An 11671-nucleotide genomic window follows, 5' to 3' on the forward strand; every position below is an offset into this window, starting at 1 on the left:
GGGACGGCGCGGCGGCGCGGAGCGGCGCGGAGCTCCGGCGCTCGTGAACTAGCCTGCCTCGCTACGGTGGGACTGGGCAGCCCCTGCCCCGCCAGACTCTAAGCCGCGGCCACGCCTGCGCCAGTGGTGACGTAACAGAGGCCCAGCCGCGGACGTAGTCCATTCATCCGTTCGTTCGTTTGTTCATTCATTGTTCCTGCCTTGCGCGCGGAGGGGACTAGCGCTGCAGGGAATTGCTGTCAATGATCCCCTGGCTCCTTCCTCAAAAGGAGGGGAAGAGCAAAACTCGGTAGCTAAGCTCCTAATTGTGGATCCTCCAAGTTATTCAGAGTTTCGATGTTTAAATTTCGCATAAATCGGACCTATTTGACACACCGTTTAGACTCGTTTTAGGCTAAAAGAAAAGGGTTTGGAGATAGTGAAGGCAGGCAAGAATGGCTTCTGAACGCCTGGACGTAGTGGTCGAAACCAAGGAGAGGATTAAAGAACCCAGAGTAATCCCTGACAGGGATTACCCTTAGAGTGCTGGGAGCCTAAAGGAGGCTTAGAGTACGGATGTCCTGTGCATTAAAGAATTGAAGAATATTAATACAAGAAAATAAGAATATTAAGAGAAAACACGTGCGTGGCACAATGCTAAATAATGGCATAGATTATCTCATCTATAAAGCATATAACATAGGCTTTCTTTTAACCAGTGCTTTTTAGATAAGAAACTAAGCTTCAGCATTAATAATGAGAATTTTCAAACAACTAGAAATCTGAAATGAGCAGTTCTGTGATTAGAAGAATTTGGGAGAGTAAATGATGTTGGACAAGGATACTTTTAGAGTATTTTAGGGAGGGCCCAGGAGACTTCACCCTGAAAGGAAGAAAGGCAGAGTGAATAATGGGTTAGAAGTGTGCTGTTGGCAGTTATCTATTATCGCCTAACAAACCAGTTCAAACTTAGTGCTTAAAATAACAACAATCATTTATTTAGCTTTTGAATTTGCAGTTCGGGCAGGGCTTGGCAGGGAAGACACATCTCTGCTCCATGCTACGTCAGTGTGGGCAGCCTGACTAAGGCCAGATCCACTTGCGAGATGGCTCACATAGCTGGCAAGTTGGTACTGGCTGTTAGTTCCTTTCCAAGTAGGCCTCTCCCTGGGGCAGCTTGGGCTTCCTCACTGCATGGTGGCTGGGTTCCAACAGTGAGTGTTATAGCTAGCAACAGCAAAAAATGAATCATCTTTTTTGGCCCAGCCTTGGAAGTCTCAGAGCATCACTCCTACCATAATCTGTTGGTCAACTAAGTCACAAGAGCCCACCCAGTTTCAAAGTTAGAGGACATGGACTCCACCTCTTGGGGAGTGGCAAGATTCTAGAAACTATCAGAACATGTGTGACGGGAGCTATGTTTGTGGCCAACTTGGGAAACAAACTGCCATCCAGGTACAACATCTGTCAGAGTATGCTTAAAAACCACTGGCTTGAGAATCACCTGCCTGTGCTGCTTATAAGCATTCCTGAAGCCCTTTCCCCCAGAGATTCTAAGTCTCTAGGTTAGTGCTAAGACCTGGGTATCTGCATTTAAACATCGCATTTAAACATAGTGGGTAATGATGGATCCTAAAATTTGAGAATGAAAGATTTTGAATAAACGAGAGCAAATGTAGAAACAAAAAATGTTGAGACGTGGATAGTGAGTATTATATGGATTAAGAGTAAGGGGTTTAGAGCCCCAGCCTAGATTTGAAAACTTAAAATTTGTCTGTCTTTTGTTTTTTCAGCTATAAAATATACTTACTTTATTATGATTGTTGTGAAGTTTCAATGATACATATAACTTAGAACAGGGGTCCCCCGACCCTGGGCCCTGGACTAGTACCAGTCTGTGGCCTGTTAGGAAGCATGCCCACAGCAGGAGGTGAGTGGCCAGTGAGCAAGTGAAGCTTCATCTGTATTTGCAGCCGCTCCCCAACACTAGCATCACTGCCTCAGCTCCACCTCAGATCATCAGGCATTAGATTCTCATAGGAGCGCAAGTCCCTGGTGCCAGAAAGGTTGGGGGCTGCTGACTTAGAAGATGACATAGCATTTAGCAAGGGCTATTATTTTTATTATCTTGACAGAACCAGATATAGTTTTCCTTAAGAAACCAGATTTTTAAAACTTGACAGTATAACCTTGTTTGGAAGAGAAGGGTTTGATGGCATGAAATTCTGTTAGAGTATTAACACTTTAAAATGTATATTTTCATGTCTCTTCTAGTTATTTTTCCCACCCTTTTCCTCCTTGAGAACAGCTCACACTATACTCATCAGGAAAATAAAATCTGAACTTCTGATTCATGAAAGTCTTGTAGAACAAGATATATTCTAGTAGGACAAGTTCCCACAGGGCCGAGATGAGGTTTATTCTCAATTTAGAAAACTGGTTAAGAATCCTACTTACTATATCCATAAAATATAGATAACATAAGGATATCCACAAAACTAATTGAATTGATTTCTTCGGGGGAGGGTTGTTGGGCAGCTGGAGAGCAGAAGTAAAAGGAAGACTTTTCACTCTATATTCTTGTACCTTTTAGATTTTGATCTGTGTTAATGTGCTACCTATTCAAAACATAAAATAAGAATTTAATTCACCAATTCTAACAGTCTAAGAGGTATTCAGGGTTCTTTCAACACTGATTAAGAATGATATTATACACTCAAAACTCAGCAAAAAGATGCCGGCCCATGGTACTGAATAAATTATAGTGACCATATAGCTTTTCACTAAGCTGAACAGTGCTAAGCAGAACTCTTTAGCTAATCAATCTTCTTCGGCTCTTTGTCAGGCCTTGCTCTCATTCACGTTTTTTTCTCAGTCTCCTTCTGGACCCATACTACAAGTGCCTAAAAAGAAAGAGAAACGAGAATGCTGCGTTGGAAGAATTAGAGGAATCTTGTTCTATAAAAATCACTTACCCCCTGGAACATGATTTTACTGTCTCCTGTTTCTTCCCCACGCCTACCAGGTTTTTATATTCCAGGTTTGCTACTTTGGCCCTATAATAGCAGATGCAAAAGGATATTTATACCTAAGCTCTTCAGAGTCATGGATCTCTTCCATCTTGAGCACCACTGTATCCCTGGGGCTTGAGCGCAGGGCCTGCTACATGAGAGCTTCCCAAAAAATATTTGTCAAAGGAATGAATCAATGACTTCAGGCTGATAATAAACACCTGTATGAGAATGGTTGACGCAAATTTATGATTCATAAATAAATACTTACAGAAGGCACAGGATGTTTACTTTCATCCCTAAACTTTTCAACTTGACTTCCTGGAAAGCAGCAGAGCTTATTTCACAAACTATCTCACGCTTTGCAGAGACAACATAGAGGAGATCAATTTTGAAAATGGTAGCTCAGTCACCTTTAATAGAAGCCCTATGTCAATTTGTGAGTAATAGCCATTAGGCAGAAGTATTTGTTTGCAGGTCCTCTTATTGTTTCTTGCATCATAGGAAAACTATTTTGTAGGCGATTAAAACAGAAGTATCTGTGAGAAGAGAGGGTTCATGAACACTGACTCAGGGAGGAAGTGGGTGGGGGAGGAAGAAAAGACTGCACACTGATTTAAAAAAGAAGAAAAAAAACTCCTGCTGCCTCCTATTTGTGATTTCAGTGTAAATAGCTGAGCACTTCTAAACTGTTAACCAACGCAACACCAGAATGTAAGAAGGATCTGTGTTAGGTCATCTAGGGTCTCGAGGTGGAAGGCCTGGAGAAAGATGAGATCCAGGAGAATCAGAGTAATAGGGTTTACCTTTGTTATGCTTTATAAAGCACTTTTTAATGTTATCTGACTCACAGAGAATTTACATGCCACCGAAGGCATTCTGTAGAACAGTGGCTCCAAACTTTTTGGCATCAGGACTGGTGTTCCAATGAGAATCTAATACCTGATGATCTGAGGTGGTGCTGAGGCAATGATGCTAGCGCTGGGGAGATGCCACAGATACAGATGAAGCTTCACTCGCTGCTCACCTCCTGCAATGCAGCCCATTTGGTGCCACCAATTATTTGAGCCTTGCTGCAACCTGTGGGCTTAACTTTCCTCTGCTTTGCTAAGTCAGATGCCATGCCTATATCTGCTGCCTTCCACCCTTGTTCTCATTGTCGTTCAGATATGATTTTTGAGAGAAGAGAGCAAAAACATCTTTATGCTGCTATGAATATTTTGGTGTCTTTGCGGCGGCTTTTCTGCGCAAGGAAAGATTTAGATTTAAACATTCAGTGTATTGAAGTAACATAAAGTCTAGTTTTTCCTCAAGTTTTTAAGTTTAATTTACAATTCTTAAGATTAACCTTCCATAAAAGTAAATCAAATACATTTAAGTATTTTTAATTGGACTTATAAACTTACTATTAAATTTTCTTTTCCAGCCCTTCAATTTTCTGATGGATAAATATTTCCAAGTACCTAATAATTCTTATGAATTAAAAAGATTTAAATAAAGTGAGCCTCTATTAAATATTTTAATCCTGCTTCCAAATCCAATGCAATTCTTTTATACCCCATTGATACAGTATTACTAGTCTAAATCAGTGACTTAATGACACGTTCAAATTGAAATTATAATTTACAGAAAACACAAGGATTAGAGAACATATTAAAGTTTGCTCCAAGAACGTACTCAGCAAAGTCCAGATTGTGCAAATCCAACCTCATTTCTTTAAGAAATACATGCAAAGAAGAAAAGAGAGAGGCAAATAGAGGAGGGACTTATAAACTAAAGAGAATTAAAAGTGATATTAAGCAACTGAAAGGCGTGGATCTAATTTGGATCCTGACTCAAACAAGCAAACTAAATGAAAATATGACATTCATGAACTATTTGGAAAATTGCATGTTGACTAGATATTTAATATTGTGAAATAATCATTGTCAATTTTTTCATTTGTGTAATGCTACTGTGGTTATGTCAGAAAAAAAGAAATCTATATCTTTTAGCATTTCTTACTAAGATATTTCTAGATGAAATTAGAGGCTACCTGAAAGTTGCTTCAAAACAATATAGGAGAAGGAACATGGTAGGCGTATAGATGTAACAAAATTGGCCATGAGCTGATAATTCTTAAAGCTAAATGATGGGTACATGTGGTTTATTCTACTATCCTTTTTAATTTTATATGTATTTGAAATTTTCTGTCATAAAAAGTTTTTAAAAATTAGAATCACAAAGCTAATCTAACAGGTCATAAAGCAAATTTAATAATCCAAATTCTCCAATATATCCCAAATACTTAAACATAAACATAGAATACACATGTTTTTGAGTGTTATATTCTCAAACCCAACTGGAAAATAGTATTACTAGGTGGATTTGATTTACTTAATCATTTCTACACTTAATTCCAAATCTTTGTGGAACTCAAAGTCACTTAAACCTAACAAAACAATTAAGTACCCCCCAAGTGGTGTGGGGTAACCCACACAAGCAATTTGGGGGTGCCTTATAGGTTGGTTGCAAAGGTAAGGTCCGGAAGTGTGGACTTCCAGGATCATCATCTGCATGACCTGGACGGAAAAGCTGTACCAGTAAGAATTCCAAGCTCATGCCCTCCAAGTGGGGTGGTCTCACTGGCCATATCACCTGAATTCAAGTTACACAAATTACCTAATTCTTAGTAAAACAACCTCCTACCTAGGTTGTTTCACTATTTGACTTACTAACATATTCAATAAAGTTATTTGCTTCTTGAACCTACTCAGAATTATTTTCACATTCTATCAGTATGGGTCACGCTGCTTCTATTTAAATGAAATCCAATTGGATTCTGCACCAATCTCTGGCTTTCCAGTCACAACACAAAAGGCGTGCTAATGACATTTATTCTGACATGGTACCAGTTATCTCTTTCGTTCTTCCAGATCTATTCTTAGCTTGTCCACCCTGCTGTCTGCCTAAGAAGTTGACCTGAATGAACTATGCTGCATAGGGGGCTCCCTTGCCCTCTACTTTCTGTTTGATTTGGGCATGAAGATCCCCTGCAGGGGGCTGGGGAGGGGAAGGATAGGGAGGTCAAGTAATTATTACCCAGGGATTCTCCTGGCGACGTCACCGCAGGCTGGCTATTCCCTTCAACAGAAGACCACTGTTCCCCTCGGAATAGCCAACTATAGGATTCTCTCCTTCTGGGGTCCAGCAACTGCTCCCTTTCTTTGTCCCTTTTGGCCTGGAAGGAGCAGCCAGTGCTAGTGCTACTAAGCCCAGGTTATATTACAACTACTACTCCTGATTCTACTCACACCTCTGTAAAGAACTCCTCTGTAAATAAACCCTCCTGGAATTATACCAATTTGAGTATGTCATCTGTTTTCTGCTGAGACCCTACGTGATATACCAACTTAAAGCTAGAAATCATTACTCTCCACTTTAGACAATTTGGTTTTTTTATATTTAATTACATTTATCAGATTATTCCTGACAAGCAAAAGGAAAAGATTATATTTTAATGCCTAAGGAATAAATAATCTCCTTGGGCAAGATACTTATAAAATGTATTACGTATTTATTAAGCACCTACAAGGTACAATTATTCTAGCATTCATCGTTTACTACATATCAGGTTCTTTGCTAAGCATTCTACTTATCTTGTTATTTAATGCAGTCAACAATTCTATAAAGTAGAATTATTGCCTCTCAAAGAATAAATTGAGACTCAAAAATTTTAAGTAAATAAATTGTTCCAAATAATATAGTTAGGAAGTAAGGGAGTCAAGATTCAAATTTAGGCAGAGAGATTCTCAGAATCCACTTGTCAGCTCTATACTGTACTTCCTCCCTACCATTATGCTGGACCACTAAGAGCTATACAAATTAGAAATAAGATGGGCCTATGTGCAGGAAGCCTAAGATCTTATGAGTAGAGAAGACAGAAATGTAAAAATCACTTAGAGATTTCAAGTGATTTTTTAAAGAGAGCTTTTGAGGGAAAAGTAGCTTACAAATTGTGGTTTGTATTGTACTTATTATTATGGAGGAACTTACAATTTAACTAGTACTAATCCTTTAGATGTATTTTTCTTGAATCATTTGTGATTTGAATTATTTTCATTCTGTCATTTTAGTTAGGATTAGGTTCCACTATTAGTAAAAGAGGCTCAAAGTAACACTGACTTAAACAAAATAAAAGTTTACTGCTCTCTTTTGTAAATATCTCAAAGTAGGAAGTTCAAGAACTGGGAGCTCTAGTCCACAAAATCCCAGACTCCTTCCTGCTAACTGTTCCATCATTCCAAAGTCAAGGTCTTTATCCTAATATTCTAAGATAGTGACCATAATATTATCCACACTCCAGGAGAAAGGATGGAGTAAAGGGCAAAGTAAATGGGACAAGAAGTGCATACCAATTGTCTTTAAGGTAGAAACCCAAAGATGCCGCAAGATACATTTGCTTACATCTCACTGGCCAGCACTTAGTCACATGACTACATCCGTGATAGCAAGGGAGGCTGGGAAATGTGGATTTTAAAATTCTGAGTAGCCATATACCTGATCAAAGATTAGGGATTTTATTAATAAGGAGGAAAAGGAGAAACCTCTGTTGGGGAATAACTAGCAGTTTCTGCTATAAATTCCTCACAGTTTTTGGTGGAATCGTTTATCAATGTGATTGAAGGTATACAATTTATCTTAACAGGGCAAACCAAACACTTCTTAAGAACATTCAATGCTTATTAGAAAACAAGAATCTTGGTTTTTGGGTTAAGTAAGTTTCAAATAAATGTAGTCTCCTAGAAGTCCTTTTATTGAAATCGAGGTGAAATTGATATATAACATTATATGTTTCAGGTGTACAATATTATAATTCGGCATCTGTATGCACTATAAAGTGATCTCCACCAAAATTCTAGTTACCATCCATCACCATACAACTGAATCCCTTCACCCATTTTGCCCACCTCCCAACCCATTTCCCCTCTGGTAACCACCAGTCTGTTCTCCGTATCTATGAGTTTGTTTCTGTTTTGTTTGTTTGTTTGTTTCAGATTCCGTGTATGAATGAAATCATATGGTATTTGTCTTTCTCCATCTAACTTATGTCACTTAGCATAGTACCTTCAAGTTTCATCCATATTGTCACAAATGGCAAGATTTCACTCCTTTTTATGGCTGAGTAGTATTTCATTGTGTGTGTGTGTGTGTGTGTGTGTGTGTGTGTGTGTGTGTGTGTGTGTTTATGTGTACCATATCTTCTTTATCCATTCATCTCTTGATGGACACATAGGTTTTTTTCTATATTTTGATTATTGTAAATAATGCTGCAATAAACTTCGGGAGTGTATATATCTCTTTAAATTAGTGTTTTCATATTTTTTTGGATAAATACCCAACGGTGAAATAGCTGGATCATATGGTAGTACTATTATTAATTTTTGAAGAATCTCCACACTGTTTTCCATAGTGGCTGCATCAAAGTATATTTCCCCCAACAGTGTGCGAGGGTTTCCTTTACTCCACATCCTCTCCAATACTTGTTAGTTCTTGTCTTTATGATAATGTAAGTTATTTGCTGGCATTTCAGGTTTGTATTTTTTGGAAATTATAGTTTTAAATTTGCTGGCACTGAACTCTAAAGTTATGAAACACTTCATGACATGCCTCTCTTACCTGCTACTCTCACACCATGGGCGCTTTCCCTGACACTTCTGAGAGGTCCTTGCTGGCTGTTCTCCTTCACCTGACCTCTAAATGTGGGAATTCCCTCAGGTTGGTTCTGGGTCCTTTTTCTTTTTTTTCCTACACTCCTTTTTCTTTTTTTCTACATTCTCTCTATGTGCACTCAACATTCCCATGGCTTTAAATCTATGTCTAGCCTATAACCTCTATTTTCCAAATACGTCTGTCCAACTCCTGCCTCATTTTATATCTCTGAGATATCACAGAGATATCTCAAACTCAACAACTCTCGAGTAGAATCATTCATTTCTACCCCTGTCAGATCCACCAAACCTCTTTCAATCTTCCCCATCTCATGAATCACACCACCTTCATGCTAGTCATCAAAGAGCCACCTGAAGTGTTTTTCCTCTCAATTCCCATATCCAATCAATCTATCAGTGAGTTCTCTCATCATTTCTACTTTCAAAACATAACTGGACTCTCTTCCCTTCTTTTCATCTCCACTGTTGCCACCCTCCATTGCATCATCACCTTCATCTCTTAACTTGACTACAATAAAGCAATAGCTTCATCAGAATTACTTGCAGTCTTGCCACTCCTCACAGTACCACCAAAGTAATCTTTTAAAAACATGAATCATATCATGTCACTTCTTTTGTGTTAAAACCCTTTGGTGACCACCTACTGCATTTGGAATAATATCTATACCTATGGCCTGTGTTCTAATTCTATGTTATCACCATCAAGGCCCACAAAGCCCAACATGACCTGGCTTTTATTTTATCTCCTGCTACTCTCCTCTACACCATACTCCAGCATATAGAAGCTTTAGACTTCTAAGTTGTTCCTTCAGCCTAGAGCTGTCTCTATTCTCTTTCCCATGCATATGGTTGGTTTCTTTCCTGGTCTCATTAAGTGAACCTTTCCTGGCCCCATTAAGTGAGTCTCCCTGTCTGTCAATCATCTCCACTCTGCTCATAGTCATAAAGACAGCCACTGGAGTCATCTTCGATCTATCCCTCTTCTGCTTTGCACAGTGAATGTTTGACAAATGCAGTTGATTGACTATTTATTCAAATCTGTTTCTCCTCTCTATCCCTTCCTACAGTATAGTCCAGAAAGACATTACAGGATGGCTTTGAAGGATGGACAAATTAGAAAGGACATACGGGCCCTCAGTGTGGGCTTCCACAGGCGCAAAGATTAGCAGGAGAATGAGCCTGATATTCTGTAGGAATTGAGGACAGACACCACAGCAACTACATTTATTTTTCTTTATTATGAACTTATATTTACTTATTTTTAAAATTAATCACTTCAAGACAATGGCCCTTAACTTTTTGAGGGGTGTATTGACCCCCATGAATACATGATAAAAGCTATGAATCCTTTTCAGAAAAATGTGCATAAATACAAAATTTAGCAAATCATGGGGGAAATTACTTCCTAGGTTAAACTGCTGCTTTAGCAGTCGATCATCTACGATCTTGGATATCTGCAATATTATTGTTTCATTCATTCAACAGATACTGGCAGCCTACAATGAGGCCAAGCACAGCTCTACATGTTAACTTCGTATACAATATAGAACAAGATAAGTACTTTTTATCTTGTTCTTGGAGCTTGCATTCTAGCATGAAACACATTAAACAAACAAATAATATATAATAGCAAATGTAATGAAGAAAAATAAAGGAAGGCAGTGGGACAAGGGTGAGTGAGACTATTTTAACGGTGTGGTCCTCTCTGAGATGATAGTTGAGCAAGACCTGTATAATGTAAGGCAATGGTCAGAAGTGTGAGCACTGCTGTCAATGAGAACGGAAAGTGCTAAAGCCCAGGAGCCTTTTCTCTACCCAAGATAAAAGGCAAAGTTCGGGGTTCTGTACATTTTTTTCCTCCCTTAACCAACAGCCAGCACAGTTCTCAGAACTTAGTGCTTGGTTTTCGGATTGGAGGCCTTCCCCACTCTCATTTCAAACGTCACATCCAACCCCACCACTTTTCGGTGCTTCTCTGAAATGCTCCTTACTCTGGGAAACCTTAACTCATTCACCAAGGAGCGATCTCCAGTTCCTCTGTTAGTATAAACTTAAAAAAAAAAAAATAGTGCTTACTTTCTAAGGATGTGTGCGTGGGGAAGTGACTTAGCTTTTTCAGGTGACGCGGGTAAAGTTGCAGGCAAGCTGCTGCAACTAAATGTAGGAGCATGAAGGTCGGATTCCGGTCCTCCAGCGGCACCCGGAGCTCTTTCCTGAGAGACTACATTTCCCAGAGTGCCCCACAGGCGCGTGGAGCTTGTTTCCTAGGACCCGGATTGAGGCAAGATGGCGGGCTCATGGGGAGCGGCTGTCAAGGTAACCGTTGCCCTTTTCTTCTCCAGCCAGGGGGTCCCTAGAAGTTAAGCTGGGCACGCTCAGAACGTTTACCGGCAGTTTTCGATGTCTCTTACCGGCCATTCGCGGCAGAATAAAGCCTCTGGCGACACCAGACTCGGTCAGTCCTGCAGATGGGCCGGCGTGTGACCGCGTGCTTCCCGTGGGGCTCCCCTCGTGCCTCGGCCAGTTGCTCGGGGAGCCCTCCAGGTTAAGTCTTTCGGATCTGCCCGTGAGTGCTAGTCTCCATCCTCCTGGTAGCCTCTTCTCAAACTTCGAACCTTTGGAGACCCTCCGCTGTTTTTGCTTTGGGGTTGAATGCCGGGCCGAGTCATTTACCCTCACAATGTCTCTCTCTTGGATAAATAATCTGCCCCCTGCTGAGTGTGCTTGCCTCGTTCTGACGGGCCTAATGCCCGCCCAAAATGTTTTGTTCCTTGGTTCGTGCTCAGAAGAGACGGGTTTGCGTAACACCCTCGTCACTTATTAAGCAGCGGTATAGTGGTCAGGTAAATCGTTTGACCTCTCTGAGACTCTGTTATCAATGTAAAAAATACAGATGCCTACGTTACAGACTTGTGAAAGAGCAGGTAATGCATAGGAAAGTGGGTCCTAAAATGTAAAAAGCATATTGTA

At 40.0% G+C, this 11671-nt stretch overlaps 1 protein-coding gene across 4 annotated transcripts in view; it reads left to right on the plus strand.

Moving 5' to 3' along the window:
* The first annotated feature begins 10925 nt into the window (after positions 1 to 10925).
* The window catches only part of MRPL42 (mitochondrial ribosomal protein L42), a 20310-nt gene continuing 19564 nt past the window's right edge, over positions 10926 to 11671 (plus strand). For 2 of the 4 annotated variants that reach the window (XM_006923830.3, XM_025041004.1), the window contains exon 1: positions 10926 to 11017. Coding sequence is in view for 1 of the 4 variants with exons in the window: in XM_025041005.1 (XP_024896773.1) it covers positions 11102 to 11156 (55 nt within the window). In the remaining 3 variants the exon portion in view is untranslated. The other 2 variants (XM_015598541.2, XM_025041005.1) reach the window with 2 other exon arrangements.

The sequence above is a fragment of the Pteropus alecto genome, unplaced genomic scaffold (assembly GCF_000325575.1).
Source record: "Pteropus alecto unplaced genomic scaffold, ASM32557v1 scaffold76, whole genome shotgun sequence".
Classification (NCBI taxonomy): domain Eukaryota; kingdom Metazoa; phylum Chordata; class Mammalia; order Chiroptera; family Pteropodidae; genus Pteropus; species Pteropus alecto.